Source organism: Mastigoproctus giganteus, chromosome 10, assembly GCF_048544385.1.
Source record: "Mastigoproctus giganteus isolate SK-2022 chromosome 10, ASM4854438v1, whole genome shotgun sequence".
NCBI classification, from domain to species: Eukaryota; Metazoa; Arthropoda; class Arachnida; order Uropygi; family Thelyphonidae; genus Mastigoproctus; species Mastigoproctus giganteus.
In genome coordinates, this window is record NC_143584.1 from 208,163,437 (window position 1) to 208,182,130 (window position 18,694).

Sequence of the window (18,694 nt, forward strand, 5' to 3'; positions counted from 1 at the left end):
TGAGCCTTGCAGAATCTCTCCAGGGCTGAATTGATTGATTGATTGACAAAGGTTCTCATCATATACTCCCGCCTATCACATCTGGACAGAATTGCAGACACTTTCAAATTTAACCCTAACACTTTTTTCAACATTGACCTGTACTTTTCAGTAAGTCTGCAGATCTCCTACTCAACGTCATTAGTGCCGATGTGTACAACAATATCATCCTTTATTCTCAGGATTCTACTTTCAATTTTGAAAAAAATCAAAATGTTCTACAGTGCTATATCACTCAGTCTGTGCAATGAATTGTGAATCTAATTCACAAGCTACACTGCTTCTTCCAATATATTTATTAGCTGGTTTAACATTTTTTTTTTTTTTTTTTACAGAATTTGAAAAATGTTGAGAACCTAGCATCATGATGTGCATACATGAACATGATGTGAATACACAAGCACACATCACAACTGATCGGCTTATTACAACGATAACCATGTTGAGTTAAAGTTACATATTTTAATTTCTGAATTCTTTAAGTTGTGAAAAAAAAAATAATAATAAAAAAAAGTTTATTTATGACAACTTTCCAAACCTCAATTTTGAATTGCAAATGGGATTCACTATTTTTCCTAAATTCATAATTCTATCAACCCTTTAATGTTCATAACTATTGTTCAATTTTTAATTTATGAAAAAGCAAAAGGAATAAGCACACTAAAATGAATAGTAAAGATACTGTCATACTATACTCACAGCATAATTAAATTGTGCATTATGGTCCGGATCATTTGCACGAATTTTTCTTTGATTGACACTTGACACTGAAATAAAAATAATAAAACAGACAAATGAGATATTTATTGGTTATCATATCATTAAAATAAATAAAATTAAACACCTCAGAACAGAATAATTACATCTGTATCGCAAAATGACTTTTTTCATTATATTTGTTGGTTGATTTTTATTTTTTTTTAAGGAGCATTAGCAACTAAGGCCATATTGCTCAGGGAATATGTGGTGGTCATTTCTTGACCTTTCCGCATTCTCCGTATTTGGTGGTAACGGGCTCGAACCCCGGTCTAATCAAGAAGCATGTGCTACGCACTGCTGCTCCTTCCCACCTGGCTACGGAGGCACCTATTATATTTGTACAGTAAAATTAGTATTAAGCCCATTAACCTTAAGCCAGATCCTGAATAAGGAGTAGCTAATGTAATTAAACTTAAGGACATTGTATGGAGGTACTAGTAAGAGAATTTAATAAAGACACTCTCCCATGTGAAATATTTTTAGTTTATTGGTATGAAAAGGACAAAATAATACAATTAGCCCCAAATAAAATTGGCTAAGTTTTGAATCTCTACATTTAAAATCAGTTTTCAGACCTGGATTTTGATTCAGGAGTAGTTCAACTTGATCACGGGAGAGGAAAAGCCTGTACCACACCAATAAACACTAGTTACTGGATATCAGTAGCTAGAGTTCATTATGAATTCATATTAATTTTAATAAATGTGTTTAAAATAAAGTAGCACATTGATTAATCAAAAAAAGTAAGCTATCTAAAACATTAATAGAAATATAAAAAAAAAAAAATCAAGGTGTCATATTCTCTGTTTATATTGTCCCATCATTAACAATTGTAATTCTATATTCCTTGTTAAATCCTGTCGTGAGTCTGATGAAAAGGCTTGATAACCATATGCCATCACACCACCTGAGAAAAGAGAAGAGTGGTAAACCATTGCAAGTGTCTACTGATATTGTTACTGAAATTAGTTTTGCACCAGGTGATAAAGGACCATATTGTAAGAAGTGTTTCCTGCTAACCATGTCAGGAAACAAAATGGTGTTATTTATTTATAGAAAATAAATAACACTGTCAATATGGACATTATAGAATTCACATCAATGTCAAAAAAAAATTGATGTAAATCTGGCATGTTTTAAGTATGTCCCATACACCACAAGGAAAGTGTCTTTCACAAAATGTTTTCTCTGATAGTTAGTGGTTTTAATTTTGAAAATTTGAAGAAAATTCTAATGTTTACAAATAAGAATTTTCTTATGTTTATGCACTCACTCACTCACTCACTCACACACACACACACACACACACACACACACACACACACACACACACTTCTCATTGAGTTACATTTATAAAAAGAATGAATGTAAAAGAATTTATAAAAAGAAAAAAGAAAAAAAAAATTATAAAAATAATGTAAATGAACTCTGCAAATGATGACAACCTGGATGAGAGCAGTAAAGCCATAACTTGATTAAAAAGCTACAATTCCCTGGTGGGCAATGGCCACCAAATAGGCCCTCTTCCACATCCACCCAATCAACTGATCAGAATATACTATTTGTAAGACAATCCTCCACTTACAACAGGTATGTATTTCTAGAAAGAATTACTTAAAAACATTTTTTTCTATTGAAATAATTGACATAAACAGAAAACATGTCCCAGCAAAACTCTACTCATTCATAATTTGACATACTATTAGTTTATTTTCCACCTCTACCCAGTGGTTATAACAAGATGGGGGTAAAGATGATAAAACGCCACAATCCAAAAGGATCCTGCTCCCCCTCAACTTAATATTCATCTGTAAATCTTGTCAGTGAGATTGTCACTGCCCATGTCACAATTCAGCTGGCTTATGGCAGTTGAAAATACTGCATGGCTGATTTTTATGACTCTGGATATAAAACTGAACCATCAAATACTTGGTGATGCAATTTCTTTGGAAAACCAGTGAGAGTGAGAGATGACAGTAAACCTTTAACATGGTAATCCACCTCATCAACTGTAATTATGAAAATTATTTGGCATAAAAGTATAACCCAAACATTATCAAGTGCATACTCAGAGTTAAATAGATATCCATATGCATTATACAAGATGAATAGAGCTTAAGTGAAGTTCTAATTTATGCAGTAATCATTAATGAACATAGAAAATTATGAAGTTATTCAAGTCCAGAATTAAGTTCATTTATCATCTTCGGTTCATCATGACAAGTGCTTCTTGACTAATTTTTTCTTCTTTGCATTTCTTTTTTCTTATAGGTTTCTTGGGCTTTATCACTTTCAGAAATTTGTTGTATTCCTCATCAATATCTTCATCCTGAAAGGTCTTCAGAAGATGAAACTTGTTCCTAAGTTCCAATACATACTGCTTTTTCTCCTCTTCTGTTATCTCAAAGACCTCTGTATTATTTACTCGAGTCAGTTTTTTCCTTTCTTTTCTTACATTTTTATCAAGTGTGCATCTCATCATTCTGTGATCACTTCCAACATTTACCTTGTTCAGAACAGTAACATCATTCACGATATATCTTCTGTTAGTGAGGATAAAGTCGATTTCATTAGTTGTTAATCCCTTTGGACTCTTCCATGTCCACTTTCTGTTCCCCCCTTTCTTGAAAAAAAGGGTTCATTACTGACATTCCGCAAATTTCACAAGTTTGTCACACCCGTTTCATTTCTTTCACAAATTCCAAAGTTTCCTACAATTTCCATTTCTGTGCTGTTTTGTCTCTTTCCAACCTTAGCAGTGAAGTCCTTCATAATGATGGTGTTGAGTTTTCTGTTCATCTAGAAGTCTTTCAATTTTGGTGTACATTTCTTCAACCTCTTCATCATAATGATTCAATGTTGGTGCATATATCATTATAACCTTTAGTTTGTACCTCTTAGAAATCCTGAGTAGTAGTCTTGACATCTTTGGTGATGTACTTTTGAATTTCAAAATGTTTTTAATATCTTTATGGACCAGAAAGCCAACTCCACCTTCAATCTTTTCACTGTTTCCACAGGTGTACAGCCATTTCCACTTGGTAAACTTTATTCATTTCTTCTTGTTTCAGCCAAGCCGATGATATTCCAATTCACATTTTCTAATTCCTTTTCCAGTTAAACTAACAGGTCTGTAATTACTCGTCACCATTTGATCCCCCTCTGTGAATTGGGGATACATTTGCACATCTCCAGTCCGTGGGGACATAATTAATCCTATCAGTGACCACATTAATTCTAATTCACATTAATTAATCCTATCTGTGATTAAATTAATCCTATCAAGTGATGAGATTAGAAAACAATAATTATTTCACATTGTAATAGTTTGTTTCGCAGTGGGAGGTGAAAGGGATTTCCAGGCTTTAAAAAAAAAAAAAAAAAAAAAAAATCAATAAATGATTGCCTTGTACCTAATGACATAATAATAAAGGGGGGAAAATACACATACAATGTATATTAAATTCAAGATATCATACATGTTAATGACATAAATTAATGATGCGTGCGTGTGTGTGAGACTAAGAGCGAGGCATAGGACAATACAAAACTTAAGCCTTAGTTTGATTACATTAGTGGTCATTTCTTTTTTTCATTCCCCACCCCTTTTTTTTGATTTCATAATTGGTTATTTTTAATAACTGAAATAATTGTTCATGGATATCATTTGATAATATCCATCACTATTATTCATATGTGAGATTAACATGCAAAAAAGTGCACTGAATTTATGGTTACTCAGAGGAGGAGAAGGTTAACAGCTTATAATATCAATACCAATAATAATACCAATAATATAATTGATATTATTGGTACCCATCTGTGTTTATATCATGTAATTATATGACAATGTTTAGTTGAAAATACCAGATTAAAAAAAACTAGTTGAAAATACTGCACGGCTGATTTTTATGACTCTGGATATAAAACTGAACCATCAAATACTTGGTGATGCAGTTTCTTCGGAAAACCAATATTTAAAATATATGAATTACACTAAATAAAAAAAAAAAAAATAATGTAACAACACTTAATAATTATATACTATTGTATCTAAATGCTCTGATACTACTAATGTAACAGAAATTTTGCTCTATAAAATCCTCAGTTGATTCAGCCAGATGAATGCATTATGTTACATGATCTTAAATTATTAACTAATTAGTTTAACAATCAGTTGCTGGCTGCAATTTAATATTAATTATTACAAAATATTGCTATAAGATAAAGTTGTCTTCTATTACACAAATACAATTTCAGTTCAAAAAGTGATAAAAAGTAAAAGGAATCCAACTGAAATAACTCGCATGGTTCTGTGAGCTGTTCCATATCACATATTTTGGTTACTGATATTGCTGACCTACATAAACAAAATATCTGCTTGCTTATTCCACATACATCAGGTAAAAAATTTAAGAAACATGAAATTTTCATATGCTCCCTCCACAAACTACTCTAACTGCACTCACTGATAACTTATCACAGAAAAAATGTCAATGGTTATCACAAAAAAAAAAAAAAAAAAAAAAAGTAGAGCATATCTACAGTGAACTACGTATCCATCAGTTATCTTCCACTTCTGTGAAGTATTTAGTAATGTTAAGGAAAAAAACTAAGATTTACATGGAAGTTAATTATTTTTCGAACCTTCTATATGTTAATATTATAATTAATTTTCTACATAAACCAGAATAATAACAATATGCATAACAAGAAATAAAACTTAAGTTGTTATAAAAGTTAATTCTACTTTTATTATATTTTAACTAACTTGTATAAGCTATGATTATATTAATAGAAAGTAAACAGAAAAGTTTTTTTATTCCCTTACTTTAAAAAAAAAAAAAAAAACATAAGAAAATTTTATATTTAAAAAAGAAAAGCAAATAGAATACAGCTTCTTATTCACTTACTTTTAAAAAAATCTAAGACTATGAATGTTTAGAGAAATAATTCCTTATATATTGACTGAAAGGGGTCTGTTTAAAGTTCAATAAATCAAAACAAAGAAAGAATGACTGTCACCAGTCCTGAGATGTGATTTCTTCAACAAACCCATTATATAATATCCTTGGTTACAGGAAAAAATAAAGTGAGAGCTGTCCATGGATCATTTCATCACCCTGCACAAATGTATTTACATTAGTTCACGATTCAAAACAAAATTCAGATATCATCTTGATATCACTAGAGCATGTCTCAGATGCACTAGTGATATTTCCACATTATGAAGAAAATTTGTTTTTCAATACAGCTCATTTCACCAGAATATCATTCATTTTAAAATATGGTAAAAGATCAGAGTAGTATCTACTTATTTAACCAAAGTTTAAAAGGTCTAAATAAAAGTACTAGTTACTCTGAATGCTGTGTCTGAATTATTACTGCAATCTTGTCTAGATGATCCTATGGTGTTTCTTTAACCAGTGACTTCATTATTTTCTCCAGAACAGAAGTTAAACTAACAGGTCTGTAATTACTTGTCACCCTTTGATTCCCCCTTTGTGAATTGGGGATACATTTGTACAGTTCCAGTCTGTGGGGAAACTCCCCTGAATCCAAGGATGCTCTCATAGTTAAGGCTTAGGGTTTGCTTACTTCCTTTGCCACCTCCTTTAATATAACTGGATAGATTCCATCCACCCCAGGTGCCTTTCTTTGTTTAACTTCAACAATTTCTCCTCCACTTTGCTCTCAGTTATTACAAAATCATTAAGCTCCCTGTTAGTTTAATAAGCTTCTGTCCTCCGCTTCTTTACAGAATTCCTCATGTGTGAATGTAGATGCAAAATACTCATTCAGTTTGTCAGCTATCTGAGTGGGATCATCAACACTTGAACCATCAATATCAAGTGGATGAACCTGATTCATTCCCTTCCTTTTAGAGTTTATATAAGTAAAGTCTTTGCTGTTTTTCATTGCATCCTTTGCCAAAGATTTCTCGTAATCTGCCTTCACTTGTCTAACCTCCTTTTTGACTTGATTATAGACTAGCTTATATCTTTCATCTTAAGATATTATCTTGTATCTATTATTCTGTACCTCCTGATAATTTTCTTTCCTTTCCCCCATTGTGGGGGCTTTCTGCTAGCAAACTAACAGACACTACCTGTTGTGCAATCACTATATATGCCAAGCTAGTCAGTCATTTGTCTAAAATAATGTTTTGGCTTATGAGCATATAATGTTACTTCAAATAATGTGGTATCAAGAGAGCAACTAGATGGTAACACAAAGTTGATTCTGCTGCAAGCATTACAACTTATTACCAATTACTAAAGCATCCATTCTATAACGATCAATAATCCTGCACAATTTAAGATATAATACCTACCTCCTTCAGGTTCCTCATGATTACTTTTAACCATGTTTAGATAGAGCCCACAGGCTCAATACCATCCAGTTTATTCATCTGTGAAATATTACTGACTGAAAAAAGAAAATAGAAGTGTTTTCTCATTTTAGAAAATGTAGCCTAAAAGTAAAACATAATAAGTAAAGAAAGGATAGATTGTTCAATTTCAAAAATATTACTAATAATAAATTGAACTTATCACATAATCTATCTTTAAATATTCAGCATCTGTATCTTAAAAAAAAACAAAAAAAAAAACCCAGCAATGACAGAATAGTAGGTTCCACAAGTAATCAGAATATGAAAGAAAAAGATCAAAAAACAACATTTTCAAAGTGAAGTTCTAACATAAGGCAAAATAAACAATATACTCCTTGAGGGGGTTAGCCTCAAACAAAATCTGTCAAAAACAACTAGTTAACATGGATGACGTTATCAAATGTATTATTTTCCACTATGACGGAATCAATTTTATAACCTGTATAGTTGAAACGGACTCCAATTCCTGTTTATACCTGTCCTCCCATCAAAAAGATTAGTTACGCTGAAGTGGAGATACCACCTGCAGCAGTTCTCTCAGAGAAAAACAGAAGTCATGTTCTAATTCTGTTTTGCTTGAAAAGGTCTGCTCCTCCCATCATCAACAAGGCTCATAAAACATGCAGTGTAGTGCATATTAAAAAATATGCACTACACTGCATATTTTTAATTCCATATATACTATATGACCAGAAGTATTGTGATATGTATGTGGTAATCAATGGACACTGCTCGTCGTGGACTAATGTTATTAGTGGAGTCCCTCAGGGCTCAGTGTTGGGTCCATTATTGTTTTCTGTATTCATAAATGATATTGATGATGGTATATCAAGCTTAATGTCGAAGTTTGCAGACGATACAAAGGTAGGCAGGGTTGTCAAGGACACTACTGACACTATGCTGCTGCAACAGGATCTGGAAAGGTTGAGCAGATGGGCTGAGAGGTGGCAAATGAAGTTTAACATTGACAAATGTAAAGTACTACACATGGGAAACAGCAACCCCAGAGCAACGTATCAACTCTGTGGTATTACACTGACAGTGGTAGAGAATGAAAGGGACCTGCGGGTGGTTGTGCAGGCAGATATGAAGTTCTCTGAGCAGTGCAGACGGGCTGCAAGAGTAGCTCATGGTGTATTGTCAATGATATATAGGAATTTTTCTAGCAGGGATAAGGAGGTGATTATTCCCTTGTATAAGGCAATGGTCAGGCCACACCTAGAGTACAGTAATACCCCGACTTACGCGAACTCGGAGTTACGCGGTTCTTGATTTTTTTCGTTTGGCAACGCTGCCGCCCACTATCTTCAAGGTCGTTTTTCATATGTTATTGATATACGGTGCGACGGCGGAGAATGAGAGCGAAAGATGAACAAAATTCAACTTTGTTGCTTTTATGTTTTTTATATCAGTGAAGGGGAAACACATTTCACCATAATAACGTAAAAACCAACACAATTCCAGCATTGGTATAATCGCAAATGCAATTAGATCGAGTTTACTACCAGTCTATAACAGATTTCACTAGCAGAAACGCAACTGGATTTTTATTGTTTTATGGTAGTAACCCCTAGAAATGTGAGGTGTTAATAGTGTATCTCTGCCTTTATGGTGTTGTTTATTCAGTTGCTACATGCGCGCAGATTTGTTTATGCGTATCAAGCGTGCCTCCTCGTTTTGTAATTGTGCTTTATTCCCTAAAAATACTTAATTAAAAAGTGTGAAAAGGAAACGTCCTGGTGAAGACACTGCAGATTCAGAGAGAAAAAGAAAAGCAATTATCGATAAACAGAGGCGGACTGGGTCAAAAATTCTTACCCGGGAAAATTTATAGTGGCCTCATACTATGGTTTATGGCCAAAATCACACCGGCCCACCGGGGTTTCCCCGGTAAGGCTTATGGCCAGTCCACCTCTGTCGATAGAGAAAAAATATGAAATTGTGAAACGCTTTGAGCGAAATGAAAGACCATGTGATATTGCACGTGCTACAGGCCTAAATGAAGCAACGGCGAAAAGCACATGACAATTGCAAACTTGACAGGTTGAAAATTGAAAAGGGCTCAAAAATTTTAGAAAACATAGACTCCAACGAAGAACGCGTTATAGCTACAAAGCAAGGAATAAAAAAAATTATTAGCTTGCTACGAAGAAATTCTGCGTGAAAAAAAGAACGCGCTGTGTCGTCAGACGAATTTGTTAGATTTTATGAAGCCATTGACATCGAAATAACTTTTTTACGTAAGTCATTTGTTTTTTTTTAATACATATTTTGTATTAATATGTATAAAGAACTGCAATTTTATTAATATTTTCCTTCTAAACTAGTGTTTTTGTTAGTCCTTGGTCCCAATTAAGCAAAATTTATATGTATTTATATGCAAAGTTGTACTCCGACTTACGCGAATTCGACTTACGCGATTTTCGTCGGACCCACCTATCGCGTAACTTCGGGGTATTACTGTACTGTATACAGGCCTGGAGGCCTCATTTCAAGAAGGATGTAGAGCTGCTGGAACGAGTACAGAGAAGGGCAACAAGATTAGTGAATGGAACAAAGGGGTGCTCTTATGAAGAAAGGCTTAAGATTTGCAAATTACAGTGTCTGGAGACTAGGCACATCGAGGTGATCTGATAGAGGTGTATAAAGCATTGAATGGTTTGAGCATGCTCAATGCTGATGGGATTCTTCCTCTCGCTAAGAATAATCACCTGAGAGGGCATAAATTCAAATTGAGGAAAGACAGATGTAGGATAGACGTGCGGAAATTTGCCTTTAGCCAGCGAGTGGTTGGTTGGTGGAACAGACTTCCATCCCTTGTCGTGGAAGTTGATAGCCTAAATAAGTTTAAGGCTCAGCTGGACAGGTATTTTGAACGAACAGAGGGGTGAAGTGGGAGTGGTTTTTTTTTTTTTTTTTTTTTGGCTGATGCTGCATAAGCTTGCTTTCTTGCATCAAATGCCTCTACTAATGCTAATGCTAATATACACAGGTAATTGCAAAAAGGGTCTTTTATTTCAAAAACCTAATACATTGTAAGGCCCCCTTTGATCTGTATGAAACTCAACCTCCTAGGAATACTTTCTGCCAATTTTCAGTAGGTATGGGTTGCAATTTGTCCCCATTCCTTCTGCAATGCAGCTGCCTGAGCAGTTTGGAAGAAGGCAGTTCTAGCCACAGCCTAAACCCAGGGCAGCTCGTTGGTAGGCACTGCAGAACTGCAGCATCCCCAGCTTTTTAAATTTAAATATACAGTCAATAGAGTTATGAAATTTTGTGAAGAACAATGCAACGCAATGAATATTTTTATTAACAGGTCCCACATATAGTATACTCATCCTCTATTACCAATAATCATTTCAATAATAAACGAATAAAAACACAAAATCGTTTTCAACTTTGAAGTTTAACCGTAAGTGGAACTGTGCACTACGCAGTTCCACATTTAGGTCCCAGTGGTTGAGTCAATGCAGGTTGTCAATACACAATTTTAGAGGTGATAAAACAAGTCAAAGGAACTGCAGAGTGAGCAGTGCCGATTTGAAGAGTGCACCAAACTTGAATGAAAAAGTTATTAATCTATTTTCAACAAATAAAAACCGAAGAATGGATTTTATTTTTAAATAAAATTGAGATTACCAAAGTCTGTTAATGATAAGTGTCCAGTTAATGTTTTGTAGTATTTTTAACTTGCTTATTATTATTACCACCATCTATGTCTACCTGTCTTATAACCAAGGCAATTTAATGTAATTTTAAGAAGCAGCACCCCCATACAGAGTCACGAGCCGCCACTGCCTAAACCTGCTCTCCAATTCATTCCATGGGTGCTCACTGAGGTTAAGATTTTCGCTCTGAGCATATCAGTCCAACTTTTTAACATCATCATCCACAAACCAGTACTGAATGACCCTTACTGTATAACATGTGGTACTGATGAGCCCCATTTCCATAGTATTACCACAGTCTATGTAGCACACAAATGCCCATCAGAATGAAACACCACGAAATTCATCATTTAACGGCACCTTCTACCACTGTTCCAGAGTCCATAAACATTGGGAACAATATGCTAAACATTATTTCACATTGATGAACATAATATTGCACATATGTAGAACTGCTCTACCACTGAACAAAAAGGCTATACAGCTCCCTAAGGATGGTTAAGGTCCACTTCAATTCAGCACACAATTCAGTGCATGATAATTCACTGTATGTGAAAATTCAGATTGCATGACATTTTGTGACAATTTGGTAAAAGACAACTGGTGGCTATGACAATCTGGAGAGTACAGAAATTTGGTAAATTCTATGCAAGGATTCATTATATGACAAATCAAGCCCCGAAATGCATACTTTTAATATGCCATGCTGTAAATGGTTAATTTAATGATCACGGTTACAGTTCAAAAGTTTTGATAGGGTGCGCTGACCACTTTAATTTTTAATGCACATTCTACTTTTTTAGGGAGATCCTATAAAAAAAAAAAAAAGTACCACAAACAGGTTATAGATTGGGAAACAATTAACTTTCCTTTTGATTACTTTACATTTGCTTCTATAGGTTGTATTTTTTGGAAAATCATTGGAGGTAAATTGTTCCAGGGACAAAAGTACAGATCATTAATGGATACCAGCTGGTTAATACAAGTCCTGTGATGTTCATTTTGCAACCTGCATTATACTTTTTACTGAAAGCGGTTAAAGATAGCATTAAGGTAGTTCCATAGATGGGTTAAGGGCAGGAGCACTGAATGAGGCAGATGAATAAGTTGATAAAAAACTTGAGTTACACGGTGGAGGGGGACCATGTACCTGTCCATAATAATTCCTCCTGTCACAATGGGATTTGATGCAATGCTCTCAGGCAACGACAAAAAAGGGGCCCCAAAGTGTTTTTTTAAGTGGTATACCATAGCTATAATCAAAGAAAGGAAAGTCTCAAAATCAACCATGTACTTTGCCCACCCTCCAGATAGTACTCCACAGTTTTGGAATGTTAGCAACATAGGTTGGCTGAGTAAGTCAATAATTGCACCTGTTATCAATAATTGCACCTGTTATCTTTAGCATGGCGGTCCATTCATATTGTAAAGTTTTTACAATATGGACAAATAGTCTCACTAAAGATAAGTACACACTCACATTGTGACTTGCATATAAGTAGGATCAGCTTGAACACTTTTACACAAAATAAATTGATAAATAAAAAAAAAAAAAAAAATTTCTAAATTTCTGCATTCCTGCTAAGTAACCAAAATTCCTTAGTTTTCCAAACTTTTATTTCAAGATTTGCTTAATGCATATGTGATACACTGAATTGTCGTAGCCACCAACTGTCACACAAACAACAAAGGCACAAAATGTCATCAGAAGTCTATTAGTTCTGATCAAAAACCCATACTGACTGCTAACGTATTGTTGCTACACAGGTAGACCAACAAACTTTACAGTTTGTGCTAATGCACATGTAGATATTCACTGAGAGGTGCCCAAATACTTTTGGTCATATAGTGTGAACTACAAATGAAATAGGTGAAGAGAATCTCAAACTACACACACAATAAAGCACACTGTGGTTCCCAGTCTCAGACAGTAGACAATTCAGATGATCTGATATGTAATCTGAATGGCACAATGTAGTTGTTGTTGTTATTATTTGGTTTTTAGGAGCATTAGCAACTAAGGCCATATTGCTCCAGGAATATACGGTGGTCATTCCCTGACCTTTCCGCATCCTCCATATTTGGTGGTGACTGGCTCGAACCCCGGTCTAATCAAGAAGCGTGTGCTATGCACTACTGCTCCTTCCCACCTGACTACGGAGGCGCCTAGCACAATGTAGTGGTAGTAACAAGTGAGCCATGAAAGGGCACAAACACCGTTGAAATATGTAGAAAAAGAATCCCTTATTGACACACCTGTGGACCGCCCTCCAACTGCTGTCATTTCCATTCCCTCTTCCATCTCACAAGTTAATGTGTCTTCACAAACATATCCATCCCTTCTTCTCAAAAAAATTATGCAATACACAATTTTTTATTATGTCGATAGCAGAATGGGGATTTGGTAATATGCTAGAGTGAAAAATGAGCAACTTATTGCTCGGTATTCCAAACATGCATTCTACAAGTCGCCTTGCTAGAGTTAATCTATAACTGAAAATTCTTTGCTCACTGCTCAAATTGTTTGATGGGTAAAAAAAAAGGTAAACTGCAGCCATTAATGAACCCACTGCAGGATGGAAGCCTCCTCAACAATTCATGTTGAGGGAAATGGACCACAATCTGCCACAATGGTCCAGTACAATTGGCAGATCGACCGTATTTAGCAGTCAGGGGCTTGAACCCCAGTCTACTCAAAGAGCGTGTGCTACTGCACTCCCGCTCCTGACCACTCGGCTACAGAGGCCTGGGTATGATAGTATTAAATTTTCAGTCAGTCCCTTACAAAAACAAATGGCATTACCAGCTCATTTGTACCAGGAAGAGCTCTATTTAACGGTAAATTAAGTTCTTTCATTAGCAATCTTCTCCCAACATTTGAATTTTTAAAAATGTTCAAATCACCATTGCATTCATAAGCACCAGTGTCTACTGCAGTGAAACAGTGATTTGTATTGATTTCTGAATCAAGGTATCAAATTGAGGTTTTTTCACAAATTAACATTTAAGTTCAACAAAACTCTGTATTGACATTCTGTAAAATAATAAAAAAAAACTTCTTGGGAAATTTCCTATGTTTCAAACATTATATAAAACTATCCTCTTTCTAACCTATTTGAATTTGCTGGATGAATCCACCATCGTTGTTTTCCCTTTCTACTCTCAATCAACTATATACATAAATACGCAATACATCCAACTTGAACAACAACATCCATCTCGAAACTGGGACTAGAAAAAGTGAATTGCTGACGGTATCCAATGCAACGTTAAAAACGTCCCTTCTAGTTTGAAACAACCTGATATTAGAAATGCTACATGTAGTTTGCTGTTTTGGAGGCGTTTACAATGCCAGCTAATGCCGGAACTTTAAGTGCCCATCTAGCATAGCCCTAAGATAGGAGGGATTTTCCAAACATAAGCATTCTAACATCAGATAAATATTGGAGTGCAGGCTCTACAAGGTGTGTCAATAAAGTTCATGGGCTGGTGCTGTTGCAGCCATGTTTGATGAGTTTGAAAATAAACTGAAGCAGTATGTTGCAGTTTAAACTTCTTCCAGCAGATGGCGGCACAGAGATTTTCCAGTAGACTGATGGTTTGCAAACAATCAACAGTTTTGTTAGTATAAATAACGTTCCATGTCACAATTTTGCAATGGAACAACAAACAAATATTAAATTTTGCTTTAAACTAGGAAAATCTGCAACAGAAGTGTATGATGTTAAAAACTGTTTATGGTGGTGAAATTAAGTCATACCAGTGTGTTTGAATGGTATAAGTGGGTCAAAGATGGACATGAGGATGTTTGATGACCCTCAGAATGATGAGTTGGATATGAATAAGGAGACAATTCATCAATTCTGCGCACAGATTTTGGGAAAAAGAAGATCTGTACAAAATTTGTGCTGCATGGCCTCACATTTGAACCGAAGCAACAAAGAGTCATCATGTGAAGACTTCATCCACACTTGGCAAGACAATCCTAAATTAATTGACTGTATTGTCACTGGAGATGAGTGTTGGGAATTTCACTTTGACTCAGAGACAAAGCATCAGAGCATGCAGTGAACTTCAAAATCATCACCAAGGCTCAATACATTTCATTCACAGAAGTCCGGGATCTAGATGATGTTGATCATGTTATTTGACAGTGTGATTTGCAAGGAATTTGTATCAGAAGGTGAGAGAGAGAGAATGCTGCATTCTACACAAGTGCTTCAAAAACTACTGAAGTATTTTCTCAGGTGAGGCTGCTACTTCAAGAGAAAGACAGCTGATTCTTGTTGCAAGACAATCCTCCCACCCATTTCACACTTGTTGTGAAGACATTTCTGATGAAATATGGCATTGCACAAATCAACCATTTGCCCTACTCTCCTGATATAGCGCTATAAGACTTCTTCCTCTTTCCCAAGGTGAAAACTGCCCTCAAAAGAAAGAGATTAAGATGTTGAGGACATAAAGAAAAATGTAACTGCTGAACTGAACATAATCTCTTTTAACACCTTTGCTGACTCTTTTCAGAAACTTTTAGAATGATCTAATAAGTGCATTCAATCAATTGGTAATTACTTTGAATAAAACCAAAACCATTTTTGAACTCCTTCAATTTGTGTTCTTTTTATTGCACCAATCCAAAAACTTTATTGACATACCTAGTATGGGAAGCATATTACATTAGAGCTCTGCCAAAGACAATCTATCACTCAAAAGGACTATTTATCAATGAAACAATCTGAATTTTAAGGGGGCAGAATGCCATCCCAGACCTAACGGATTCGCCAACGTAGGAGAACCCCATCTCCACAATTACTAACCACCACAGTTAGATGACTTGCAAGAATCAATGCAAAGGTTCATAGCTACATTATGGCAACAAATGGCCAATGCAACCATCTTGATAAACCTTCACATTTTGCAGAACAAATTGCTAGTGGTCATGACCTTCACTTTCCTCACTGCTTCTCTTATCTTCAGTTCTTTGTTACTGTGCCATACTGGTCACCTCTCCTAGCCTTCTCTATATCATTTTCTCCAATGTCTATTATTTGAAGCACCTATACAGAAAGGATAAACAGGACAAGAAGGGAGGAGGGGTTACGCTGTTAGTTAAGAAACACAATCTAAGAAAGTGCGTCCAATTGATGTTGTTGGACAGTGCAATGTTGTCTGTTTGGTGGGAAAGGAAAAATGAGTAGGTGTGTGTTATAGGCCTAATCAATCTGATGAGTAGAATGAGCAATTGTGCAGAGAAATAGTGAGCCAGTAAATCAGAATGTCTTATAATGGGGGATTTTAACTTTCCAGATAGACTGGAAATTGTGGATTGGTCACTCTCACACTAGCAAGACTTTTGTGGATTTATTGGATGACTTTTCTACAGCAACATGTTTGAGAGGCAACCAGAGGGAGTAATACTCTTGATCTGATTATCAGCAGTGATTATTCATGCATTAAGAATTTGCAGATAAAAGAACCACTGGGTGATAGTGACCACAATGTACTGATGTGGGAATTACTTAAAGATGTAACTACCATCAAAGCTAAAGGCTATTGCTTTCGTAAAGGTGACTACAAGGATCTCAGACAGTTTTTAAATTCTGTACAGTGGGATCAACTGATGTTACCAACATTGAATTCTAAATGGGAAGCCTTCAGGGACTTAATTTTGGAGGCTACTAGGCTTTTCATTCCAACTAAGAAATACTGTTCAAGGTTTAGGCCTAAATGGATGTCAGATGAACTAATGAGGCTTATTTGTTTGTTTGTTATTTGGTTTTTAGGAGCATTAGCAACTAAGGCCATATTGCTCCGAGGATATGTGGTGGTCATTCCCTGACCTTTCCGCATCCTCCGTATTTGGTGGTCACGAGCTCGAACCCCGGTCTAATCAAGAAGCGTATGAGGCTTATGGCAGAGAAGAAAAATGTACGCGATGCATAGTATCAGTTGACACAGAAGCCTATGGCCGATATAAACTAGTCTGCAATCAAGTCACAAAGAAGGTTAGGTAGGCGTAGGCAGATTATGAGAAATCCTTGGCAAAGGATGCAAAGAAAAAAAAAAAAACAAAGAGTTCTTTACTTATATAAACTCTAAAAGGAATGGAATGAATCAGGTTGGTCCACTTAACATAGATGAGTTGACTATTGATGATCATGCTCAGGTAACTGATAAACTGAATGAGTATTTTGCATCTACATTCACACATGAGGAGTTATTCAATGAGTGGAGTGTCAGAACTTTATCAAACTCTAACAGGGAGCTAAGTGATTTTGTAATAACTGAGAGCAAAGTGAAGAAGAAATTGTTGAAGTTAACATAAAAAAGGCACCTGGGGTGGATGGAATCTATCCAGTAATATTAAAGGAGGCAGAAAAGAAGTAAACAAACCCTTAGCTATAATTATGAGAGCTTCCTTGGACTCAGGGGAAGTCCCCATGGACTGAAGGTGTGCAAATGTAACACCAATTCACAAAAGGGGGGGGGGGGGGTTGAAAAGGCAACACAAGTAACTATAGACCTGTTAGTTTAACTTGTGTTCTGGGGCAAATAATGGAATCACTGGTTAATGAAGCACTGCAGGATCATCTAGACAAGACTGCAGTAATAGTTAAGACAGCATGTGTTTGTTAAAGGGAGGTCTTGTCTGACCAATTTGATTGGATACTATGATGTGGTCACAAAGGAACTGAATGCCAAAAATAATTTTGATATTATATACTTGATTTCAGGAAAGCTTTTGATACTGTTGGACATGGAAGACTGCTGTACAAATTGGAGAGGTATGGCATGGCATTAACGGTAAGTTGCTACAGTGGATAAAGGGACGGTTGAGTGGGAGACGACAGAGAGTGGTAATTAATGGAAACTGCTCTTCATGAACAAAATGTTATTAGTGGAGTTCCCCAGGGTTCGGCATTGGTCCCATTGTTGTTTTGTATATTTATCAATGATATTGATGAAGGTATATCAGGTTTAATGTCCAAGTTTGCAGATGATACAAAGGTTGGCAGGGTTGTTAATGACTGTAAAGGCAGTATGCTGCTCCAACTGGATATAGATAAGTTGGGCAAATGGGCTGAGAAGTGGCAACTGAAGTTTAACATTCACAAATGCAAAGTACCACATATGGGTAGCAATAACTGAAGAGAAACCTATCAACTGTGTGGTACTACACTCAGGGAAGTGGAAATTGAAAAAGACCTAGGGGTAATTGTGCAGCAGTGCAGACAGGGCAGGTCATGGAGTCTATCAATGATACACAGGAATTTTTCTAGCAAGGACAGGGATGTGATTATCCCATTATACAAGGCAATGGTTAGACCACACCTAGAATACTGTGTACAGGTCTGGAGGCCTTATTTTAGGAAGGATGTAGAGTTGCTAGAACGAGTACAAAGAAGGGCAACAAGATTGGTGAGGGGAACAAAGGGGTGCTCTTACAAAGAAAGGCTTAAATTCTGCAAATTGCAGCACCTGGAGAGTAGGCACGTGCAAGGTGATCTGATTGCAGTGTATAAGGAATTGAATAGGTTGAGCAAGCTGAATGCTGATGGGATTCTTCCTCTTTTTCAGATTAAGAAGCTGAGGGGACACAGATTCAAACTGAGGAAAGACAGCTGTGGAACAGATGTGCAGAAATTTGCCTTTAGCCAGAGGATAATTGATTGGGAGAACAGACTTCTCTTGTTGTGGAAGTTAATAGCCTAAATAAATTTAAGGTTGAGCTGGACAGGCATTTGGAACAAATGGAGGGGTGAAATAGGAGGGGTTTTTTTTTTTTTTTTTGGCTGATGCAGCATAAGCTTGTTTTCTTGTGTCATATGCC

General features: G+C 35.8%; 1 protein-coding gene across 2 annotated transcripts in view; it reads right to left on the reverse strand.

Annotated features, from left to right (window-relative positions):
- Positions 1-18,694, reverse strand: part of LOC150079820 (phospholipid-transporting ATPase ID-like) — a 194,797-nt gene that overhangs the window by 148,218 nt on the left and 27,885 nt on the right. For both annotated transcript variants that reach the window (XM_090383847.1, XM_090383846.1), the window contains exons 2-3: positions 7,133-7,227; positions 739-806 (exon numbers count right to left, since the gene is read on the reverse strand). In XM_090383847.1, the coding sequence (XP_090239973.1) occupies positions 739-806; positions 7,133-7,166 (102 nt within the window). In that variant the 5' untranslated portion in view covers positions 7,167-7,227. The remainder of the gene's footprint in view (positions 1-738; positions 807-7,132; positions 7,228-18,694) is intronic.